The sequence below is a fragment of the Simochromis diagramma genome, unplaced genomic scaffold (genome assembly GCF_900408965.1).
Source record: "Simochromis diagramma unplaced genomic scaffold, fSimDia1.1 OVJJ01000205.1, whole genome shotgun sequence".
In the NCBI taxonomy this organism is placed as follows: domain Eukaryota; kingdom Metazoa; phylum Chordata; class Actinopteri; order Cichliformes; family Cichlidae; genus Simochromis; species Simochromis diagramma.
Genome location: NW_024386782.1, coordinates 6,862,246 through 6,887,884, shown reverse-complemented (window position 1 = coordinate 6,887,884; position 25,639 = coordinate 6,862,246). Strand labels below are relative to the sequence as shown.

Genomic DNA, 25,639 nt, shown 5'->3' with positions numbered 1-25,639 from the left:
GAGAGAAACAGTCTTGCCTTCGGCTAGGCTACAGCACAAGTGCCACTGGCAGGGTTTAATCTAATCTTCCATAATCCAGAATGGCTGAAAGAAGACGGGCACACAAACCCTCGAATGTACGTCAACTGTTATGCAGTCCCTCGCGCAGGTGTGAGCCAGATGTTTTCAAGGGGTGAGCTAACCTACATATGCTTTCCTTTAAAAAGGTCAGAGGTACATGTTCCACTATAAAGCTGGTAAGAGCTACAATTAAAATATGCAATAAAATGTATTTATTGGCCAAATCATCTCTGAACTTTCCATCATAGCATGAAATCTTGTCATTCCAGCAGTGTCTTTGTGTTTCTCTGAGCAAAGCAATGATGACACATGGTGAATCAGCAGCTTGGGAATCCTCTTAAGTCACTCTGCTGTTTCTGCTCAACAGTGGAGGGCACAGACATAAAACAAGCAAGTGCCCTGCAGGATGGGCGGTACAAGGAAAACGCAGGTGGGAGGGGAAAAGGAAAAAGTAAAAGGTGTACAATGGTTGTTAGGAAGAAGAAAAGCAACTTCAAAATTTACCAGGACAGAACACTGGAAAATTAATAAGTTGGAAGCTCTTCTGCTCAGTTTAGAAACCTTCAGAAGTCAACATTCAGGAGAGAGTATTTACAGAAGAGGCTGGGAGGGGGAAAAGAAAGACGCCCTTTGAGCCATATAGTATCCAGCCAGCTTACACTGGGAAAAAAAATGCTGAAGAACTGAGTCCTTCAGGACCTTAATCACAAGGCTTTGCGCTCAGCAATGCACGTTTGCATAACTTCCTGCCGCAGAAAACTCTGGACAGCCACAGTAACATTCCTCAACAGGACTGTACACGTCAGAGAGCTATTTTAGTTATGTGGCCAAGCAAGTTCTCAACAAAAAAGTGAAGGAGAGGAAAGAGAAAAAATAATAATAATCTATCCCAAGTGCAGAGTCACATAGAGCGCCTCATTTTCAATCATCAGCACAACTGTAAAACACTATGACGGAAAGGCAGAGGGAGTGGAGAGAGCTGGTGCATGTTGTGCTAGCTAGCCCAATAGGAGAACAAATAAAGGAAGCAACAAAGAAAAGCCAGCCATCCTAAGGAAACACCAGACCAATAACAGAGCCAGGTAGGGCAAATACAAATACAATATAGGATAAAATCATGAAACAAGAATGTGAAAGCTAACTGATTAACAAACAAAATAATGTCAGTTTGATAAAGTCTAAATGACCAGCACTGGCTGTGAGCATCAGTGTTTGAATTTCGGCATTTGCATGTTTGCTGTGGTGTCACCTATCCTCATAGAGAGAAACTGAGGGCAAGCTGATATAGCCATACCAGGAGGAACAATATAGATGGCATTTTAATCAACTGGCAAACTATTAATAAATAAGGTAGCTTAGCAACATTAAATACCCCTAATGGATGTTTATGCATTGATATACAACAGAACCTAGAATTAATGGCCTTCCACTCATGAGCGATAGAGGAAGTAGGATGACCAACCAGGTAAGTGTAGTCAAAATAAAATTGTAAAGCAACAAAACAGTGTACGAGTGATTTCCTGTATGCATGATTTTGCACGTACCATGAAGGGGAAAAAATGGAACTACTTTAACAACCTATCAACAACAAACGGCAGTTTTAGGGCTACAGCTACCGATTATTTTCGTAATCGATTATAGGACGACTGCCGTCTACTCTCAGCAATTTAAACATCATATTAGACTAAGTTCAAATTTCATCTGCATACACTTTAATTTCTACAGCTTTACTGCAGATATTTTACTGTGTAAAACAAATGTGGTGGAAATGGGGGTTTGCTACAAAATTCACTTTTCTTCACATTAGAGCTTGCTGAAGAGGTGGTTTGATTCTCGCCACGTGACTCCTGCCAACTTTTTCCCCGTAAATGTTATTATGGCAATTGCTGCAGTTTCAGACACTTTTGTTTCACTCCATTCGAGTTTACCGTCTCAGTAGCGGCTACGCGCTTTGTGTATGTAGACAAAATTGGGCTACATGTTTAACTACTTACATGGTGACAGCTGAGGGCTACAAAGTTAAACTGCACATCGAAGCAAAAACATTTACACTGAGGAATTTTTTGTTATAAATCGATTTATTTGATGAATCGCTGCAGCCCTAGTCTGTTTGCTGAGCTAAAAGGCTTCTTGGCCAGCTGTCAAAGTGGAGAAGTTGAGAGCTGTCTTTTAATAGGAGCAAAGTTGTTAAGAGCCCTTTGCTTCAGTCTTATTCTGATAGTGGCGTGGACAGTGGCACTTGTTTTGCTCTGAAGATCCACTATAAGCTAGAGGGCTACCTTAACTTCATACACAACCACACTACCACCAGGTTTAATCCAATATGGCAGGGTTGAAATGGAATACGCAACTCGCTGACAGAAGAACTTGGGGAAATATAAATATTTGCAGAAAAGAAACTTAAACAGATTTTTTTTTTTTTTATTCACTTATTCAGCTTTTCAGCAACACCACACACACACACACGTTAACATAACCATTTATACCACAGATAGAAAATAAATCTGTGGGAAACTGATTATCACCGCACAATTCAGCATTGGGTGGGAAGCAGCGTAGAGAGGTTAGACTGTGCCGACTACAGCAGAGCAGAGCATCCAGATCACCTGCACATACATGTAAGACGGCCAAGCAGGAGTCATTTTTGTCACAATTTTGTCACAACCTTTAATAACATGCATCAAGAGGACCACCAGTGATTTTTATATTCAGCCAATACCAATAGCCAGTTGCAGCTTCCTGCACATTGGAGAGGCATCAAGACTTGTGTAGCTTAACAGTGCATGTCATGATAGGCAATTTCAAAGAAAACTGTCAGAATCTGAGAAGTGCTTTACATTATCGGGGCTTGTTGCCAGCTCTCTGAACTAATGTGGATTGTAATGCTTCCAAAGTATTATCACCGTTCCACCTACACAGCTGTGCTGGCGAGGAGAGAAAAAAAAAAACACTGCAAGATGACTGCAACGCCTGGCGTGAATGGAGAGTTTGGAAAATACCGCTGGAAGATATCCCTTGAACTTGTCAGCACATCATGGATCAACCCATTTATGCGAGTCTGTTTTCTTTCAGATGAAAATCATCAACTCAAACAACAGACACACAAAGACCACCTAGTGGATTTCAACCAGCTCCTATTGCCTGTTTGGTGTCTGCATATTAAATTCCTATTTGCAATACAGTTTTCATTGCAAACTCTGCTCCAGGCTACAGTACCAAATATGAGGCTGTTAGTACAGGAATACTTGAAATACTTTTTCATCATGAGTGATTTAGAATACTTTGCAGTAATGAGCACTTTCCAGGCAAACTGAATGAAAAAAGGTGCACACACACTATAAATTAACACCAAGGATCCAAGTTGTTATCATAGCCTTCAGCCAAAAGGCAAAAATGTGACACTATTAATTAAAATGATACAATTACTGAGATTATATGCTGCTATGAACTTAACAAGATGTGCCTGCAATCTATGTTATAAGGAAAATCACAAATACGATTAACTCAGCTCGAAAGGGGCTGGGCAGTAGCCGTGCACAGGATGTTTTATTATGTGGCAGTCTTGGGAAAAATTGCAAGGAAAACAAACCAGAGCTTGAAGTTTCTGCTGATGCTGCTTCAGCCAGTGGGTGACACATCCCTGGGATTACTAACTAATCATATGAAAAACCGTCTCATCGCCCTATTCATGAAATGCGATAGTTATGCTTAAAATAAATAATTAAAAAAAAAAATGTATGGTTATACGGAACACACCAATGCCTTGGCTGACATTACATATGATAATTATTTCCTTTATATCTTAATCCTTAAGGGATAAAAATACACACACACACAAGCACAAGCTCTTTTCCAGACATTAAAGTCTGAGTTAAAATTTCCATGAGAGACTCGGCCACATCATCCCCTCTCAGCATGCCAGCACAAGGCATGTGGACTGGCCTAAGTTGAGCCCTTCTTCTCACGTCCTTTTCTGCCACCTCTTCAAGACAATATGCTTTCCACATGTGAGCAGCTGAGCAGACAGCCTATTCCACAGCGGGGTGTGCCCGTGTAAACGTGAATGTGATCATACAAACCAGTGAAGCCATTCAAAGCATGAAATAACACATCACTTCCTCTCAGGTAAAGACATTCCAAGAGAGTTAACGCTGATCCCTCTAGTACACTTAGAAACCACCACTGAGACTTTAGCTGGAGTTTTTCTAACCAAGCACTTTGTCTGGACTACTTCTTACACACTCTGGCTGCAGATAATATCTACTGACAGGAAATCCCATGTGCCTTGAAAGATTGCATATCTAACAACTCTGCTGGATAAATGGCTGTGACAGTAAGCCCAGGAGTGGCAAAACAGGGGTATTTGAGTTTCTTATGAGGTCCCAGTGAGCGAGAATTACTGTCACAAAAGCTTTCATGTGAAAGTACAATGGAGTAATTCCAACAGTGGCCATCGCTCACTGGTTTCCAATGACTGAGCGGTGGATTCTCAAGCAAAACTGTGCTCCTCTGCCTGCACGGCACACGCCAGCAAATGACCAGTTCATTAAAGGAGGGAATATAGACCACTATGTACGCAGGAGCGCCCAACGGGCATTTTAGCCCTTAGTAAACAAGACAGATTCTGAATGGGCTCATTTAAAAAAAAAAAAAAAGAAAAAAAAGAAAGAGGAGTTCCATTTTTAAAAGATTGGACCATTTTAGTATGCATTCCTGCACATAATCAGTCAGTTGAGGGAAAGCACTGCTACAAATAGCTCAGTCAATTGTTGTTCCCATAACTGAATAGCTGAGGAGAGCAGTTTACAACTGACAGCCCTGAACCTTCTGACAATAGGGGTAGATGAAATGCTGACCGTAACCTTCACCACAAATATGTTTTCCAAATCAAGACGATACAGTTCATTATCAAAAAAGCTCCAGACGGGTGTTGCTTTGTTTTAAATTCAAAACAAATCAACAGAGCCCACACATTTCGTGTGCATCTTCCAAAGTATTACATACCTTACTTAAATACCTTTGTTACTTCCGGGGAGCAATGGACAAATCAAACTTAAATGAATGCCCCCATGAAAATACGGCCACTGCAGTACTTTTTGTCAGAGTTACATTAGCCCTGCAGGGGATGCAGCTGTGAGAAAGAGCAGATGCAAAAACAACCGGTGGTGCATTCAAGGTTCCTGCATTCACCAGTGTCGCCCTCATAGTGAAAAGACTGATTTTGTTGATAGTATATATTTGTCACAATTAACAAATGTTCAACAGATAAATGGCACATGTGATGCTGTGGTTTAGAATGAAAGGTCATTACGCAGCACAGTTTGTTTTGGTTGACTAACACAAAACAGAAGTAGCTTAGAGGACTGGTATATCCTGATAACAATGGCCTGGAAAATCTTGCCTTGTCATATACCCCTTACACAGGCCTATATGCTAACTGAGAACACCACAAAAGGGTGAGTATTATGTCCTCCTGTCAAAAAATCTCCAGTAAATCTAGAACGACACTGAATTTTGCTGCATTATCAGTGCAAGACAACACCTTAAGAGCCAGGGCAGGTCCATTAAAGGCAAAGGTCGTGAAGGCAGGACAAGGATTCACTGGCTGTTTTTCAAAAGTTGGGCCTTGGCAAATCAACCATGCAAGGAAATCAGAATGCAGGCCACAAACATGTTTATGCTAGACGCTCAGAACAACTGTTTTTCAAGGCAAGCTTCTATAAGGCCTCATTTTATTGTATGATAGTTTCCCTTAATTGGGCTATATCCAGCATTAGACCTTAGTCCGAATTGGACTTAAACAATAAATACAAGTTTTCACACCAGCTGTTTTTATACCAAAGTTTCTTTATCATTTCATTATAAGGCATAAGAATCACTCACTCAGTTCTGATGTTTTAAGACTAAATCTAAACTAAGTAGAAAAAACTGGCCGATGTTGACCTCCAAATGTTTCATTTCAACAAAATAAATCTCTGTGTCTCATACTCATCTAAATGTATAGGAATCTCACCACAAAGCTAATTTATCTATTGCCATCTCCTACACGAACTGAAATATATGCAGCATTTCTGATTTTAGCTCACACTCTAAATCAAAGTCAGAGCATCCACCATGACGTGCAGTACTCGCACAGTCGCCATCGTATGAATCTGGTTTATTGGCCTTGCCGTTTCCTGTAATTACTCTTATTACAGATTTAAAGCCCAAATAACAGATGAAAGAGGGATCAAACTCAGAGGCGCTGACGTAGTCCAAGTGTCAAAGGAAGAACAAAGATGATGGCAGGAAGCCTTTATGTAGTGCACCTCAATTATCGCTCACAGCGAGTCCTAACACATCGATTCATTTATTATAATGCACTAGATGATAAACAGACTCCACTTTAATGCTCTAGCGCCAAGTGCGAGGGTACCTGGGACATTTTTCAGTACTTTGACAAATACACAACCAATTTTCATTTTTCTAAAGACTTCGATACAAACCGGTCATTGCTGGTTGACAGAAGAATAAAATATATTAACAATGCTTAGACCTTTAATGGCAACTGAGCTTTCACATCACAATGTCAGGAATTCTGTCTGTTCAGATTGGCTCTGTAGAAGCCAATGTAGAGCACAATGATTGGGGAGGGGGCTGCCCATCTAGATAAGGCTCTCTTCACTCTGAGCAGGATTTATTTAGCGGGTGAAGATAAGGGCAGCAGGACTGGAGAACAGTGAATGGTTATGCAAGCCCAGAGCTGAGCACTAAGGTACAGGCCAAATGTCACCATCACACATATCACAGGCCAAGCTCCAATAAGGGAAAAGTGTAATCCCAACGGTCCTATACTTCAGAGTGCTATACCAGGTACAGAAACACAGCCAGTAAAAGGCTTGCATTGTGCATTCTGATGGAGCCTATTACTCATAGCCAAGCATGTTGGCTGCTTCATTCGTTAAATGTCCTGATTCACAGCCCTCAGAAACATGAGTCTTCAGTCCACATAATTTTGGTTTATGGGTAGAGAGCAGAGCCCACACCCAGCTACCTCAGAGCTGCCTGCTTGGGCTCAACTCTCCAGACATGCAGAATGGCTCTGGGACACACAGGGAACTCCAGGCCAGTCAAAGACAAGAGGTTATTTGATTAGCATGGAATTTTATTAAGCTGTGGGTGGAGTTGCATGGTGGCAGAGAGCGCCTCAGCAAAAGGCCTCCATTCATTGATCAGGGGCGATTGCAGAGAGGGGAAGAAAAAGAAAAAAAAACCGAACAACACCCTTGTGTGTGAGGCTGCCAGTGGGAACAGTCCCCACAGCTTTTTGCCATTAGAAATGCAGAGCATGTGCACCTCTAGGTGAGTTTAAGAGCCCCTTTTCTGCAACACGATGGGAGGTCAGTGCTAAGCAATTTTTCTTAACTAAAGACCACTATCTGTAGCACCCTGAACACAAACACTCTGGGATGTGTGGGTGGGGTTTTGGGATAAGCCCCTTTTCCTATAGGGCTTTCCTTACTTCATTTGTTTAGGACATTAGTCCACTCCTATATCATAAAGTCAAGAGGAATCAATCAAAGAGCCACGTAGCCACAAGAACTATTAGGATATACATAATAATATGGGAACTGTTTATTTCTTGCCACTTCAGTGGTGTGCCCAAGGCGAAAAAGTAGGTCAGACACGAAAACCCAAAACATAGGTTTTAAGTCAGTAACTGGAAATTCAAGGCAAGTCCGTCCGTCCCCCCAGCCGATTACCTACACTCATTTTGATTCTACCACAACAAACATCTGAGCACAACCGCTCCCTTTAGTCACAAAGACGCAAATCCGTGCGAAAACACGCAGCACGGCTGTCACTGAACCTGAAACGCTCCTCATATCAACACACCCTCGACGTAACAACATCCCCTCCACGATGAGTCAGTTTCTGGGACTGCTGCACGTAATAAAAACCAATAAAGGTGTTGCTCCAGGCTGAAGCACGTGGCAACAGCCGCCTTTCCTTTAAGATAGGAGTCATTTCGTGAGTTGTCACCCACAGGCAGGAAGCAGCCAGGAAAAACTCTAGCCAACAGGTGTACTGATGCAGCTGAAGCTCTGCAGGTTAGAACAGGCTTGAAGAGGGCCTATCACTTTATATGAAGCTGAAACAAACAACACATCTAACTGGTCACCTTTTAAATGCTCTAAGCTGCACACTGGTGACCAAAAATATATATAGCACAATCGGTTTGCAGTGCAAGGCAGGAAACTCACCAGTTGATGGGTTTTAACTTGCCTAAAACAAAAATATTGTAACGAAGTGTGTGTCTCTGTGCCATCTGTCCAACTTATTAGTCATTACGTTACAATTATTCGTTATTTTTATTTTAAACTAGCAGAATACCGCAGTTAAAGATTGTTATTTCCACCCTATTCTAGTGTGCGTTTTTGCCTTCGATTTTGTAAAGTATCTGGAGGTGTTAAAATTAATACCCCTAGTTTTTACATGCCAGTGCACAGGTGTTCAAGCTAACTAAATGTCTGTATATTCTGTGTCAGCAATTCTTCAGTGACAAGATGAAGTGTGCTGGTCTCGGAAAGAATTTCTGCTCCAAGGACTACACTGACCCCGAAATTGGCTGAATCGCTACGTTAGCCACTTTAGCCCGCTACTATGCTACAAACTTACCAGCAGACAATCCGTGTTTATTTCTGACTTTGGGTCTTTCAACATGGCATCGATCTTTTCAAATCGAGCCTCCATGGTATCCCCAGCAGACATTTTTGCTGCAAAACTCATTCCCGACGTTGAGTTATGAACAAAAACAGCCCAATGGCGAGTGGCTAGCTAGCTTTAGCAGCTAGCGATAGCTAGCTAGCTAGCCAAATGTCCCTTTCTTCTTCTGAACTTTCCGCCGCACTTCAAAGAAAACACATCGTTCTCCTGGAGCTTCCACACGCTTTAAGGTCGCATTGAACATGCAAAAGCCACATTTTCGGATTTGAAGTATGTGTCCCCGGTACGAGTGGCAAACAACTTTAGTGGCAAAGATAAATGCGGCGACAGATTAGTCAGCCTCCGTGGGATGCCGCTGAGGATAAGGGCTTAAAATGTTGGTGCATCCAAACAAAAGGCAGTTAAAACGTGAATGCACCGTCTGTCTGAAAAAAAGCACAATTTGTTGGAAAGCTAGTCCTGTGCCGTTCCCATATCTATGCCAGGCCCCTGCAGAAAATGACAAACCAATCTGACAGCTCAAAAGTAGAAGTGGTGGGAAAAAAAAACTTCTGCTTCTTCCAAATTTCGATGAGTGTAAAGACGGAGTCGTTACAACGTTTAAATGCAGTCCATCTGTAGCGTTGCGTGCGCTGTCACTGAGCCTCGATTGCCTCCCCGTCCGAACTGCTTTATCCCTCAGATGGAATACAGACAGATTGGGTTTGATGTGTGTTACTTTTCAGAAAACAATCGCAGACGATGCCCGATTTTCTCCAACAGTCTCGCCAATATGTCCGCCTTCCTGTTCAAACACCCCTGAGAAGATACTTCAAATGTCAGGTACTGGGCATGCGCAAGTCTACATCACAAACTGGAAGGCAACACGTTGCTGCTCCCAAACGTTAAAAAGTTGCCTAAACGTTATGATCTCACTGAAAATCTACCATCCGAGGAAGAATAAACTTAAATTAAGTTTAAAAATATTTATCTTTAATGTTGATATATAGAGATTCTATTTGGTTCTTTTTTATTAAAAAAAAAAAAAAGACAATTTTAGAAATACTGTTGGTTAGACTGGAAATAAAAAATAATGGTCACGACACAAACAGCAAAACCATTCATCCGAATATCCATAGGAAGTACTATAAACACTATCTAAATGTTATGACAATTACATAATAATAATAATAATAATAATAATAATAATAATAATAACAGCATATATTAGAATAATATATTAGAATAATTTTTATTAATTGTGATGATTATATTATTACTAATCTATATATATTTTTTTTTAATTCCTGATGTTATTTTTAAGTTAAAGCTGAGCTTTAACTAGCTTAATCTATTCTCCACTGGCTTACATTATGTGCAACAAAACCACACACTCTCAAAATTATTCTTTCATAACTAACATGTACAGTCAGTTATGAAAGTTTACATAGACTCATCTTGCCCATAACTGTCATGGCAATTTGGAACTTTTACTTATTTCTTTGGATGGTTCTTTTTCCAGGGTGCAATGGTTGAGCAGTATACATCTAAAGAAACACTTGGGTGCGCAAATTTGAATTTATTTTAGATTTTCTCTACTCCACACAGTGTCAAGAGTACATATACAGGCTCAAATATATACTTACACTCAGTTAAATCTTTTAATAAGTGGTGCTGAGGTTCAACAGTGTGTTAAAAGACATAATCTGGGAAGGTCTCTTGGAGCTATTTCTAAACAACTGCAAACTCAGATCTGCAGTTCAAACCAATATACTGATGTATCATCACTTTGGCTCATCTTCCAGACTTTGGCTTTCACCCTCAGATGAGAGGAAATTGGTTAGGATGTCCAGGAACAACCAACAGAGCCAAACAAGAACCACCAAGGCTACAGCCTGGAAAGGTTTGGAATACAGTGAAGCACATACTTCTCTCTCTGATTTAATGTCTGTTCATTTGTTTCCTGTAAATGCTGCACATTTTTAAAAGCGCATCTATTGCACAAGAATTGTTTGCTGTACTGCGTAATAACTTGAGTGCTTACCTTCAATGTCATTTTTTTATTCTTGATGTCATACGACAGGGGGCGATGTTTTACAATTTATCGAGAGAGCTCACTCGTTTTCAAGAACTTGAATAAGCCCATTGAGCTTGACTTTATGACAAGGGGTGCAAAGTCCACATGTCGCGTATGTTTCGTATTCATATTCCTTTATATGACCAGAAGTATCTATCAAAGCTATGCAGCATTAAAGACCATGCTTTCGTGTACCCCCAGTGTATTAATGATTTGTACATACAGAGGGATCTGACAGCATTTTGATCTGAAAACCAAAAGCAGGTTTTGAACAGTTTGCGCAATCACCATACAATCACCTAAAGGTGTAAGTATGCATGTTTTTAAAAAAATGCAACTTAAACATAACCTTCATTTTCAGGTGTGTGTAGATGTATGTTCGTGTTTCGGTGAGATTGTTGACTCGTTCTTTTCACTTTCTTGGCATGTTTATCATTAGTCTTTCGTGCAAACTGTTTATTTTTCTTATATCTGCGAATCAACCGTGCAAATATCATGCTGTCGACGCTATATTGTAACGTAAAGTTAGTAGTACCTAATATAGTTCTTACTGCACGTTTAAACTATAATAAAACAAAAAACTACTTATACATGTCGTCGATGGTTACTATTCATTTACTAGCTTTGGACGACCTCTTTTGCCTTTTTCCTCCCATTTGATAAACAAGCGATCACAAAGAACAACCTTAGCCGAACTTCCGCTGATTTGAACCAAACGGTACGTACTGTAGCTTCCTGACGTCACGTTGTTGCTTCGTCGGCTGTGATCAGCTGTGAGCAGCCGAGCGCCCAAAGCAGCAGCAACGTTGGTACTGGCGTCGGAACCGGAGAGCGCAAGTTTACACACGGACCCCAATCCCCGTGGAAATGTGACTTGCTGCGTTACATATAAGGTAGGCTTGCGTTTGAACTGCGTTTTTTTTATTTTATTTCTTATTTTCCTCGAGGCCTTAATTTGTTTTGGTGCAGTATAATTGGCACAAACCAGCAAGCCTTCTAAATCGGGATGTCATTGATGTTCAGCCGTAAACGCTGGCTCTCTCTCTCTCTCTGTGTGTGTGTGTGTGTGTGTGTGTGTGTGTGTTTTTTTATATCTTTGTGGGCACCAAAAATTGGAAGTTTGCTATACTTGTGGGGAACAACAGCCCTTGGACCATAATCCTTGTCCTCACAGGTTGGAAGGTTGTTGTTTGTTTTGTTTTTTTTTGAGAGGTTTTAGGGGTTACAATTGGGTTATGGTTAGGTTTAGGGTAAGGGATATGGTTAGGCATTCATTTTTCATGGTTAGGATTGGGGTAAGGGGCTAGGGTAAGCATTATGTCAATTAGATGTCCCCACAAGATGTGTGAGAGAGAGTGCAGCCAAGCTTTAACATGATCATTTTAGCAATCAGTCCATTTATCCACTGTGATTGCTTCAGTACTTGTTGGTAATTATTCATTGTTAGGAAAGCCATGCCGACTATGCCTGGAGCCAGGTCACTAATACTTGTGCGTGTGTCTGCTGAATACTGTTACAGTTGCCTAAGGCTTGGTGTTGAAACAAGCTTCAACAGCTTAGATAAAGTCATATCAGATAAGAGTGAGCAGCAGTTTATTTGGAGCCTGTGCATATTACAACATTCTTCCATCCACAGCACATTTGGCACTGTACCAGATGCACGGGGGTGCTTACAGTAGACCTTCTGCTTATTTTTTACTGCTTCACAGCAGGAACTTTACATGAGTACAGTATCACATGAGTAATCATTCATTTGTCAATTAGCTGGGTGGCCTGTCTTGCGTGGAGCACGCGCAGCCCTGTCAAAGAGGACAAGGAATGGAGGGGTCAGGGGGGCTCTGAGCGCTGACCATCTGGCCCTTGGGGGGCTGGTTTCCTCACTGGCTGCCTTTGTTCCTGGTGAACAATTGGGACTTAATCTTGGTGGAGATAACTAAGGCCCCATGACAGCATTCGTGCACTAGGACAGGTCTCTCTCTCTTTAGCCTTGAAGGAGATGTCTCTTTCTCATGTTGCTTTGTGAAGGCTCTGACTGGCTTGCTTTCAGTGACTGTTGCATCTTAACTTTTTAATCTGCAGTCTCAAGTAAAACTTTAAAAATTTCTAAGCTGTTGTTTCATTAAACACCTGAAGGTTCCCTCCCTTTTTCACAAAAACATGCACATTGGATCGTTCAAAACTACAAATTAAGTAAGATGCACCTCATTTCTGTTTGCCTTCAAACGATGTCCTATTTAAAATAATAACACATCTTATTTGGGCGGAGCATTATCCGACCTTTTCTTTCCTTACGATGCTGGTCTACCTTCCTTTTCTTCCCCATCTTCTCATCCATTGTTTTATTGTGTTGGAAACCTGTTATGAGGCAAAGAGGTTTTCCAAAAATGCAGCATGACATTTCGCTTGTGAAAAAAAAAAATTAACCAGGTTGTGGATAAATGACTATGTCACATCCATTCGTGCTCAGGCAATTGTCACCAGGGTAACAGATTGATTTATTTTCCTGTTATTATTCTCTCACTGTAATTTTTGGGGCTCTGCTTTTGGTGTTCATGTCGTGTTGTTTACTCAGTTGGCCTTGTGCCTTTCTCTTTTTTTCCTTCACAAAGAAGATTTGTGTTCATTTGCTGTTATGATAAACCGGGCTCTGTCAGATCACCAAGGATTGTATTCGCTGTCATAACAAAAAGATTCAAACCGACTGACTATCCATTTAATCAGTAACACAGTGGATTCAGATTCCATGGTGGCTTCAAGCAAATTTTATATACCGATCAATGAAACTAAATCAGATCATCCATGATACCAGTTCTGAGATCACAAAAACACCTCCGGGGGTAACCAGCAGATGTTTCTGTTGATTCTTTCTGAAGTACTTTTCAGTGAATGTGCCCTTTTCTGATCACGAGTGCAGATGGCACGAGGGACAAAATCCCAACTAAAGAGATCAGCGCTATTGTTTTCACACTTCTTCAGCTGCAGTGTGACAAGCCCCAGAAAACAGGTGGTCCTCAATATAGGCGCCATTCATCAAATTGCTGAGGCAGGAGTCATGACCCTCTATTCAGGTTTTATCCTCATATCCCGTGTTGTCAATACGATTGTGTCACCAAAACCTGTTCTGTCATCAAAAACGTAGTTCATTAAAATGTCAGTGTTTCCATCAGTGCCACAGCAAGAAAAAATAAGCACTAAAATTTGACTTGCTTACTTAAACAAAAGTGTGTAAATTTTGTCAGCAGAACATCCTAAAAATATAAAAAGTTAAAATATTCAGTATATAAAATGTGTGTTTTTACATTTATTTGTATTATTGAAATTATTACTGCATCTGCATTAATATCTCAGCAGCTTAACTGTTGCCGTTGTTTGAGGTTCAAGCTAATTGATATTGTTTTATATGTATTTTGTAGCTTTTTTAATTAAAGAAAAATTCAATTTAATGCATTTGTCTCACATATGTTGTTCTGTAGTGTGACTACAAGCTGGAAATGCAGTAAATTTCCATCCCTCCCTCCCTATAAAGAAGCATTACGTCCCACTTCTTGCAAACAGAGGTCAGGTCTCCTACAAAAAAAAATGCTTGTTGGTAAATGCAAATAAATTGCAGATAGATCGAGGTTCACTTTCAGGAGAAGAAGATGTTTTGTGATTCCTAATGAGATCTCTTTAGTGCTTTTTAGCAGTAACTGTGTCTAATGTGACTAGCTAACCTTACCGTGTCACTGTATATCAAAGATTAACTGGCCCTTTTCAGCAAAACATAAAAATTCAAAGAGCATCTCAGCCATGATGTGCGAAGCCAAACGTCTTCCACATGGATGCTTCTAAACCTTTAACCTGTCTTTTTGTTTATTTTTATTGGGGGCCAAGAATGCCAGGAACACTGTGTTCACTTGTAATGTTGTGAGTCTAAATAAATGAAAGCAAATATTCAGACTACAGGGGCCACGTAAGGGCTGTATGTTTTTCTTTCTTCTGCAGAGAATCACATCTGTCTCCCATTCTATTCACTTAAAAAGCAGCAGAAAGAACAGTTCACCGTGTGTTTTGAAGCTCTCATTCATCCGAGTGAATATTTAATATTTGGCATCTTGCTAATTTTAATTTTTCAATATCATCTCTGCGGAACCATGGAAACAGCAAACACTGTAGAAAGTGGTCCTCCATGTTTCCTTTTTAATGATTGTCTCTTGAAAAATGCATCATGAAAGGAAGAAGAGGAGAAGCACAAATAAGGTTTGAGAAGAGCTGGGGAGCCTCCAGAGGGGAAGAGATGGGAGAAAGGGGGGAAAAAAGAAGTGGGAGTGATGAAGCTAGAAACAAGGCAGCTGGATGCAGACAGAATATTACTTTTCTTTATCCAAACCTGACACTTGTTGCTGTTGGATTAGTTAAATGTGTAAAACCTGAGTGTGAAGAGGAAAGACCTAAAATTGTAAATTGAAACTGTATGTACTGTATGCTGGTGTATGACACGCCTGACAACTGGATCATTAAAGCCAATTTCACAAAGGCCTGTGCCCCTCCCCCGGCTGAAAGGAGATGTCAAAGGTCTGTGACCTCTTCCATTTATGTGCATTGATCCCGCTACCGGGGGAGGGCTTCCTCCTCTAAGCCCTCCACCATCAGCTGTTATGTCTTAGTTTCACCTGCAGGAAATTGAGCAATTATATCTGTTTTTTTATTTACTTCAGTACACATTTCTTCTCTCTTTACCAACCATTGTCACTACAGTACATACACGTAAACAGAAATTAGTACATAGTACTTATTTAGAGCCAAACCTGGGATTTTATGGCAAAGGAGGGTTGTACGTATTCAGTAGCACACTATAAGGTTTGACGAACAAAAAATTAAGTGGGCATCAAAATCCAGAGCAATTTAATTTAAAACTTAGGCTACGTCCACACGTACCCGGGTATTTTTGAAAATGCAGGTTTTTCTATGCGTTTGCACCTTTTGTCCACACATAAACGGCGTTTTTGGTCACTGAAAACTGAGATTTTTAAAAACTCCGGCCAGGGTGGATATTTTTGAAAACTCCGTTTTTGCATTTACGTGTGGACGAGAAAAACTGAGAAAATGCAGCGTCAAAGGTGTGCGCATTTTTTGATGTCACACTGTGTGCCACGTTATTGTTTCGGTGAAATTAATTTCTACAATACTATTACTATTAATTTTACTCTCTGCAATGTTTAAATGCTTACATATACACACACAGTTACTGTCCCTCCACACATACGACTTGGTTCTGCTTCTATTAGTGGTGTGCGGATCGATACTGAAATATCGATTCTTCCGATACCAGCAATTTATGTTCTAGAATCGATTTTCATATTATAATATCGATATTTTAGTACTCTGGGGTAAATTTGTAGTTTTTCCATTAAAATGAACGCAGTGGAAAGAAACTATACAATTCGGATCGTCTAATTTGGAAGGAACTACTTCCTCTTACGCCTTTCATAGTCATATGCGGAATACGGCTGTATAAATGTGTGGCAGCCCCTGGCGTGCACACTCACAACAATGGCTGAGCGCAAACAGAGTCCTGTGTGGACACATTGTTGTGGCAATACCACTGACCTCGTCAAACACCTCGGAGTAAATCACATCACAGAATATGATAAGCTTATGTTGAGGCGAACTGAAGAGGAGGACAGGGACAGGTGCTGCTAGGGCGAGACAGACGTCTCTCGCAGAGTCCTTTAGTGCTGCAGGCAGGCAACATGCTCAAATAGCGCACAACGTCAGTTTTTTTTATTTCTATATGATTATTCTGCATTATTAAGCAATAAAAACAAGTTGTCTGATGTCCTCTAATCATTATGAAGCAATATGGTTATGTTATTATTACAATTATATATTGTACTATGAAATGCAATGAAACATTAAGTTTTTGTACAGAGTATCGGTATCGGATCAGTATCGCCGATACCACCCTGAATTTTACTTGGTATCGGATCGGAAAGGAAATCAGTGGTATCGCACATCACTAGCTTCTATGCCCCAGCTTTGTTACTTTTTCCCACCGAGGCTTCGAGACTTCTGATTGGCCAACATTTCTGCACGGTTAGGAATATATCGCCACCTGTTGCTTTGGCATGTTCCTAGCAGCGTTTTCCTTCATTTCTGCCTTTACGTGTGGATGGGATTATTTTTTAAAACGAAAACGGAAAAAAATAGCTTTTGTTCAAGTTCTTTAATTCTCATTCGCTTTTGCGCATGCACAGTACTGGAACGTAAGCGTTTTCGGCCGTTTCAATGTGGACACACAACTCTGACAATGACTGAAAACACTAGTGTGGACATAGCCTTAGGCTGAACTTAATTTAACACACCCCTTAAATAAAATGCAGATAATTAACTGTTTAACGTTATCCCCTCAGCCGACCATGAATTTGTGCTTCTGGGTGAGAGTCTGCTTCACACCTCAGTGTTTACGGCCTGCTCAGGAGCAAAGGGGAAACGATGTAAGGATGAAATTCCTCTGAGCTGAAAGAATGCCCCCTTTTTTTCTCTCTCTCAGTCCTAGAGTGATCTGGCTTTTTGGGATGGATGAAAGGAACTTAGTCAAGAATGTAGGACATGTAAAATGTAGAGGTTAGTGATGGGATTTCCGGCTCTTTTTAGAGATCCGGCTCTTTCGGCTCGGCTCACTAAAAAGAGCCGGCTCTTTCGGCTCCGTACCGGCTCTTCAGGTTGTTTTGTTGCTTTAATTAATTTATCATTAACAATAATATAAAATTATGCAGAAAAGGAATTACTAATGTAAAAAAAGTGGTTTTATTTATATATGTTTATATATGGCCCCTAGAGACAAAGCACGTACAAAGTCTAAAGCATATACAAACTCCAAAACACATTTCTAGCGTTAACTGAACTTCCAAAACAGAGCTACTCAGATCACTTAAATTACACAATTGAAAGCATGTGTGTATTGTTTGTGTATTTATAGACAAGCACTCATATTTATTCAAATAATTTAAAAAAAAAAGTTCATTTACCTGTTACTACCACACACCAAATCCGGTTGTTGATACTTCCTGGCTTGTGTAGCCACTAGGTAACAAAAGCTCAACACTGCGCCCTAGCATCCTGGAGCACGTGATTCTGAGTTTGTACGTGCTTCTGAGTTTTTACGTGTTTTGGAGTTTTTACGCGTTTTGGAGTTTGTACATGCTTCGGGGTTTGTAAGTGCGTCTGAGTTTTTACGTGTTTTGGAGTTTTTACGCGTTTTGGAGTTTTTACGCGTTTTGGAGTTTGTACATGCTTCGGGGTTTGTAAGTGCGTCTGAGTTTTTACGTGTTTTGGAGTTTTTACGCGTTTTGGAGTTTGTACATGCTTCGGGGTTTGTACGTGCTTCTGAGTTTTTACGTGTTTTGGAGTTTTTACGCGTTTTGGAGTTTGTACGTGTTTTGGAGTTTGTACGTGCTTTGTCTCTAAGGGCCACCATAAATATACTTTATTTATTCACTCCACATAAAATGTAATAAATAAATCATATAATACAAAAAACAACTATTTACATTTTAAAATTTTAACTATTTAAATTTTCAGCTTTTTCCTTTTAAACAAATTTAACGTGAAACAACACAAAACACTGCAAACCACAACACAATTAAATATAAATTAAAATATTAAAACAAAAAGAAGATGCACATTCTCTGTCATATGGGCCTGCATGATTTCTGAATCCTTTATCATCTGCAACTGAAAATAGTGGATGATTACTATACCTTTCTGATGTGTTGTTGTCCCTTGCTCTTTTTCTCTCTGGCTCTGTTCCTGTGCTACTGCGAGTGTAACTAACGCCCCTCCCCCCTCTGCCCAGCGCAAAAAAGGGCGAGAGAGAGGGTGAGAGAAAGGGGGAAAAAAAAAAAAGGGGGAAAAAAAGGGCTCGCGTCGTTCACTTCAAAGAGTCGGCTCTAAGAGCCATTTCGTTCGCGAACGACCCATCACTAGTAGAGGTGCAGCCAAAAACGCTGGGCTGAACATCCTGCTCTTTGTTGCAAAAGGAGATCTATGATGCTAATCTTGGTGGTGTGTCTGTGTGTGTGTGTACATTTATGCATGAGTGCTACGCAACCACAGTAGACACCACTTCCTGTTGTCCTGTTTTCTATGATTCTGACATGCAGGGCAGGCTCTTATCTGTCACTGCTGGATTTTGTGCTTGACTAACCAAATGACTTAGTGAACCTAATCCTTAGTTTATTTAAGCCTCCTGTTACCATGCTCAACCTCTATTCATACACTCCTTTTTGTGGTGCAGTTACAGAATATTATCATCCAGACTTTTACGCTCTTTTCATCTGCACATGAACCCCCAGAAATGAATGAAAACGAGCTGGTTGTGCCCTCGAGTCAATCACCAGGAAGTGTGTCAAAGGTTCACCATGAAAGCGGGAGTTCATGCACGTGTTTGTGGGGGAGTGATGGCATGTCAAGGTGAAGGAGAGACTCTCACTGAACTCTTGGAAAAAGAAATTAGGTTGTGTCTTGCAAATCACATCACAGTAGGATTGTGGCACGAAGTACAGACTCATGTCTACACTGTTCCTCCTTTTTTTTTAAGATCAATCTCTCAGATTTTTGTGGACTCCATTACAGCAATATGAACTCACAAAGCGCAAATTGTGCGTGTGTCTCCACTGAGAGCACTCAGTCATAATATATCCTCATTCTTGCCACTGAAACCTTGAAAGCATTCAGCGGAGAATCCCTTCTTGCACAGCAGTGTTATGGAACAGTGTGTTCTCACAGGGTGTACTGCTGTATTCCCTGCCCATGCACAGATGCCAGCTCCAGCGGTACAGTACCTGCAGACAGAAATTTCAGCCTGCAGCTTCATGTTCGTTTTAAAGAGCACAGCATGTGCTGTGCCACAGTCTGGATCACAGCACAATACTGTGAAGGAAAATTTACGGTTTTGCTTTCCAAATCCTCCAGATAAAATGATCTTATTGTGTTTTTGTTCATAACATCTTGAAGTAAGCCATTTGAGCATTCTTGAAACAATAAACTGGAGTGTTTCTAGTTTAAAGGGGCAATAAAGTAAGTGCTGGCAGCACAAGCATGTGACTTTAAAAAAGGGAGAGTTGTTGATGTCACTTGTTTTAAATCTTTTTTTTTCTTTTTTTATTTACTTCATCTTTACAGACCAGTTTTATTTGGGCAGGATTAGTAAAAGATTAGAGATTTTCACAACATCAACACGTTTGAAGGCTTGAGTTGCCTGAGTTATGACACTATTCTTCCAATTGGCCAGATATTAAAATTTCCTGTCTAATAGTATGTTGGCCCAACTGCGTCCTGCTAAAATAGCATGGAAACATGATCTCTGGAGGTGCTTTTGGTGTCTGGCAAGGGACTTTGGCAGAAATCCACTCAGTAGGTTGTGGTCTGCATTTAAGACGCTGATTTGAGCCCAGCTGAGCCCAGCATCCTTGTGCAACACTTTCAATTTTACTTGACAATGCATAAGGAGCTTCAGTTTCTTCCTTCTGAACAACTTTTTGAACAGAACAACACTGTTTAAAAACTGCTTTTTTCCAGCAGCCATTAGTCAGATAAACATATCATAGCTTTGCTGCATGTGTCTGTGTCTCTGCTGAAAATGTGAGTATAGATGACTCACTGCTGCAAAGTAAATCTACCTATGGGTACAAATAAAGTAACCTGAGCCTGAACCATTGCAATGAGATGAAAGAACAGCGGGTAGCTCTGCATGTTTGATTTGGCAGATTTTTTTGTTGTTGAATGTTCTTCCTGACACAACCCCAAAAGGATTTGTATCTTCACCTGGGATCGAACCGGTTTTAGGCAAATGTCTAAAACACTATATTATGTCATAACTAAAGCAATTTCACTTCATCTGTCTGAATGTTCTGTTCACACAAGCAAGCAAAAGATTTATTTTTTTTAGCATTTACTGCTTTACATTTTGATTGGCATTGCAGTTTAGCTTTAAATTTTTCTTCTTATTACTCCCTCAGCTCCACCAAGCCCATTTAACACATACAGAAGTGCTCTGTTTTTGACTGCATGTCACATTTTATGTGACACAACAGCTATAATGGCATACAGCATTGCATATGATCATTAGTGTGTCTCTTAACTGCAGTGTTAATGGGTTTGGGTGTAGTGCTGTTTTTTTCCCCCTCCAGATGAGGAAATAAAACAATCAGAGTTAGTCTATAAAATGCAATCACCCTTAACGCATGTATCAGGAGAGAGCCGTTAGAGACAAAGGCCAGGGGTCGGGTGGTACTCTGAAAGCCACGCCCACTGCAACCGAGGCCCAAAAAGTAAATAAGATCGCTTAATATTAGCTGGCTCAAAAATGTGAGCTTTTGCTATGTTAGCAAGCACTGTTATACGGCTAATGTTGTTTAAAATGCTTTAACTCGATTGACAGACGTTCAGTAGGCTAAAACTGACCTGTTAATATTTATGACCAAGAAAAAAAATACTTCACACACACACAGGCAGTGGGTTAGGTTGGTATAAATTTTTCCTCTTGAAGTCTCAATTTTTCAGTTTAGCATGCTAAAAGTTTTTTAGTTATTTACCCAGGTTGTATTCAACTGCTCTGCAACTTTCAGCCATTTGATTTATTTTCAATTTATAACGAGAGGACGGAGTTGGCGACGATTACCTTCTGGATCAACAACAAAGGTAAAAGTATACCATGGCGTAGTGTACTGAAATGCTAAAAATGTGATTGAGTCGGGTAGCTAATGATGAGCTAGCTTCCTCTAATGCTAGCTGAAACTAGCATCACTCTTTACTGTTATTGTTGGTACAGTAACAGTAAAGAGTATCAAAAAAGACTGTTTTAACTCAGTTGTAACTGGTTCTTGTTTTTTATTTAGATTATAGGGCTTCTCCGAGGACTAATTTTATCAAATAAGTTGTTCATATTTTAGTACTTTTGAGCCACTATGTTGTTTGTTGCTGCATTGTGAATTTCCTGTGTCCTCTTCCAAATTAAAAGCTCTGTAAGACAGAAGTCATTTCTGTCCCAGCAAGGCTTTTCTTGTGAAACAATTGCAGGAACCCTGTGTCAAAAATTCAACCCAGTTTTAATATGAGAAAATGGGGTGTGTGGAATTATTTATGGGTTTAACCAGCGGACCTTTGATGACTGATTACTAATTCACGTGTTATTCTGTCACCTTGTAAAATTAATGAGGGGGGTGAGAGGGCTTCAGAGAGGGAGAGAGTGATTATCCATCCCACAGGGATATTAGCAGAGTGAAGAGGACACTTTCGGGGAGGGCAGTGGGGCACAATCACAAAGTGTTTTCTCCATATTTCTGTATGCACACATTAGCGGAACAAGAGCCAAAAATAATGGGCTAAGGAAGTGCTAGGGTAATCAGTTTCCAGTCCTTTAAAACAAACCACAGATTCAGTTAAATGATGTTAAAAACTTCTATATGTTTATGCTGAGGTCACCCATACTGAGGACTTTGTGAACTGTCCATTAGCATAGTCTAATAAATAATTTGTCATTTATAGTTGGTTAATGTTTCTAGCCTGGCCATCCAACCCATGTGCATGCGTGTGTGTCTTAGGTGCACTGCAGAACTAAAGCATATACCAGCTCGCTGTTCAGCACTCGAGCACATTTTCAGCTCGAGTGTAGCCAGAAATAAAACATGCAGACATTCACCAGACTATTTTATAAGTAGATCTGTGCATTCACTTTAACACCAAAACATGTTTTACACAAACACATACACGTAAAGTGGATTTTCTTAGCCTTGCTGAACTTTATACATATTTTTTAATCTAAGTCTGTGTGGGTTTGGAGGTTTTGTGTAAGGCCTTTCTTGTGATTGTTAAGACTGATTGTGGAATAGAAAACTAATTGACCAATTTGCTGGCTCCACACTGCAGTGATGTACACATTCACCTCGTCTTTTCTGTGAGGTGGCACAGTTGCTTTTAGGGTTGGGTCAGGACGAGCACCAAATCAAACACCAATCAGATCTCTTGTGAATAAGAGAACAGCTAAAAGTAGCATTTAATTTTAATAATCCAGCTGTGAAAATTGTAGCTGTGTGAATAATCTTTGCTTATGGGTTTGGGCTGATCAATCATGACATTATTTTTGCTCCAATTGACATCTGAAAATCATTTTAACAACCCATTTGGTGTAATCTCTTAGATGTTGGAGTTGCAACACTGATGCACATTTCTTTCCTTTTTTTTCTATGTGTATAATTTGTGTATAATTGTTAATGTGAGAGAACTTGATGTATGCTAACAGCAGCTGGAAACACTCAAGCTTTCAGCCAGATTTCCCGCGTCACCTTGGCAGCATCTTTGCCTTAGCCCATAGATGCTTTTCCAAAAAATGCTGCTGCCCACGCACACATAACCTTAATTACACAAACACGACCCCAAACAGGACATTACTCACTCATTCTCTCTCCCTTTTCATATTGAAATACAAGGTCAGTGAGCGTTCCTGCAGCCAGGATTGTGGGGGAGAGGGCTGACTGTAGCAGAAGGCTATACCATTGGCTGTTGCAGCCCGTCCAAGGCTAAGGTGACCAAGACCCAGCCATGTGCTGCGAGGACTCGGCGTTCCTCTGTGGCGGTGGAGGTCATTCTGTCTCACTCTCTGTAGCACCCTCGCTCTCTCTTCTCCATTATCTGTGCGAGGCACAATTTCAGCTTGAGTGCAGCCAGAAATAAAACATGCAGACATTCAACAGACTATTTTATAAGTAGATCTGTGCATTCGCTTTAACACAAAAACATGTTTTAGAGACTTTTTTTATTACATTTTCATCCCTATTCAAAGAAAAACTTTTCCCAAAGCTTAATGATCATAATAATTTTAAGGGATTTAAAGAAATGTTTTGGGGGGGGGTTTTCCTTTAATTTGTCATGTCAGAATTTTTTTACAAAACACTTGCAGCATATCAGGCTTTGATTTAGAAAAGTACAAAATACCTGACTATTAAATTCAGTTTTATTTATACAGTGTCAAATCAGAACAATAGTCGCCTCAAGATGCCTTATATTGTAATATAAACCCTACAATAATACTATATGTTTACCTATAATGACTATATCAGAGCAATGGGGAATTCTAAAACTACATTTAGCTGTGCTTGTAGTGCAATTGAGGCGTGTATTGTCTACAGTAGAAAGTTTTAAAATTCATACAGATTGTCTTTATGTAGTTCTTTTACTGACAAGGTTGATTTCATGAATGATTGTAAAACCTTTTAAATCTCACATACCAAAGTTACTAAGAGGCTCTTGGCTGGTAAAATGTCTCCTCTGGTGGAGGGACCCTGGGCAGGATGAAGTGATAACAGCTCTGAATAGGTTTACTGTCACTTTTTCAAATCGGCACGGTTTGTGTGCAGGGTCAAGCCCCAAACAAAGGCTGGACTGCTTCCATTGTCCGATTAAGACAAAAAGAGTCCTGCTGATGCTGTGGCTCTTGCTGCTGTAAGGACGACTGATGGGATTTAAGTGTGTGTCCCGTCACCGAGGGCAACCTGGTGCCTATTAATCGGGAGGGTGGTGGAGAATGGAGGAGATGTGGCGAGAGAGTGAGGGGGTAACGGGGGTGGGGTGCTGCCGATGCAGCAGTTCCGCCTGGGGTCAGGAAGAGGGGTATGATGGATACAGCTGATCGCCCTGTAAGGAAGTTTAGAGGGAAAGAGGAGGAGGCTCCTTCTCCAGGACATTAAGAAGCCTCTTTGTCATGCTGTCAGTCAAATAGATTCAAGGTGGCCGAGATCTTTTTCAGGAAGGAAAAGAAAGGAGAGGTCCCATTGTGAAAAGTGGATCTCTTTGGATGCCTGATAAACACAACAGACCTCTTTCTTATGTGCTCTCCATGAGTGTGTGCTGAAATTAAGTCAGTGTGTTGGATGTGTGAACCTTTGAGAGAGTGAGTTGCCCTTAAAGGGGGGAAAAGGTTTAAAGATAGATTTAGTGGAGAGCTAATAATTATTTTCATTATTATTTAACCTGCCAGTTGTCTTCATTATTATCATTATCTGTCAATACAAGAACATGGATTCGGTCTTTTAAACCTCAAACAGCCGTCTTATTTTGAAATTAACAGTTTAACATATTTAAATAGTCGAGGAACTGAAGCATCACAGCTGAGAAACTCTAACTAGTACTTTGAGTCTTGTAAAATTAGTTAGTTGATTAATTATCAGAAATGTTGACAATTAATTTCTTTTCATTATTTACTTTATCAATCGTCAAGATGAATTTGGGTAGATTTATACCTAGTACAAATTTTTCAGCAATTCATTTGGAAAAAAGATGAAGACCTCTGTTTAAAATAATAATAATTAATGAATTAAATTTAAAAAATAGTTTCTGAGAATTCAAAGAACAAGAAGCAGGATTGTGACTTTTTTCTCATAAATATCACTTTTAGAATTGTACAAAGTTAGAATTGAGAATAAAGTACAAATTATGAGGATAAAGTTAACTGAAAAAGTCTTTTTTTTTTTTTTTCCCCAGTGGCTCTTATTCTCTTCTGTACATTTCAGTTTCAGTAGTTTTTTAGTTTAATTTTCCAAAGTATAGTCTACAGGTACATGCATATGTTGTAGAATGATGTAGGATGTAGTTTCAAGTTGTGGGAATGAATTTGTTTTAAAACAATACTCGGCCCTTTCCAGTGATCACCTCTGAAGTCTCTCACATCTTCAGCACCTCCATTTGACTGATGTTTGGTCTGCGTGGAGGATGGAGGGCAGCCCAGGCCAGCTCCTGGAACTGGAACATGACCCCTTTGCTGGTTTGTCATCTGATAAG

At 40.1% G+C, this 25,639-nt stretch overlaps 2 protein-coding genes across 9 annotated transcripts in view; one reads left to right on the top strand and one right to left on the bottom strand.

Annotated features, from left to right (window-relative positions):
- Window positions 1-9,647, bottom strand: part of rock1 (Rho-associated, coiled-coil containing protein kinase 1) — a 31,208-nt gene extending 21,561 nt beyond the window's left edge. Inside the window, exon 1 of one of the 2 annotated variants that reach the window (XM_040019319.1) lies at window positions 8,719-9,647. In XM_040019319.1, the coding sequence (XP_039875253.1) occupies window positions 8,719-8,829 (111 nt within the window). In that variant the 5' untranslated portion in view covers window positions 8,830-9,647. The remainder of the gene's footprint in view (window positions 1-8,718) is intronic. The other variant, XM_040019327.1, reaches the window with a different exon arrangement.
- A 1,792-nt stretch (window positions 9,648-11,439) lies between these two features.
- The window catches only part of greb1l (GREB1 like retinoic acid receptor coactivator), a 48,202-nt gene continuing 34,002 nt past the window's right edge, over window positions 11,440-25,639 (top strand). Inside the window, exons 1-3 of one of the 7 annotated variants that reach the window (XM_040019208.1) lie at window positions 18,712-21,327; window positions 21,433-21,505; window positions 23,293-23,387. The gene's annotated coding sequence lies outside the window, so the exon portion shown is untranslated. Of the gene's footprint in view, window positions 11,716-18,711; window positions 21,506-23,292; window positions 23,388-25,363; window positions 25,623-25,639 lie in introns of those variants that run through there. The other 6 variants (XM_040019217.1, XM_040019200.1, XM_040019174.1 and 3 more) reach the window with 6 other exon arrangements.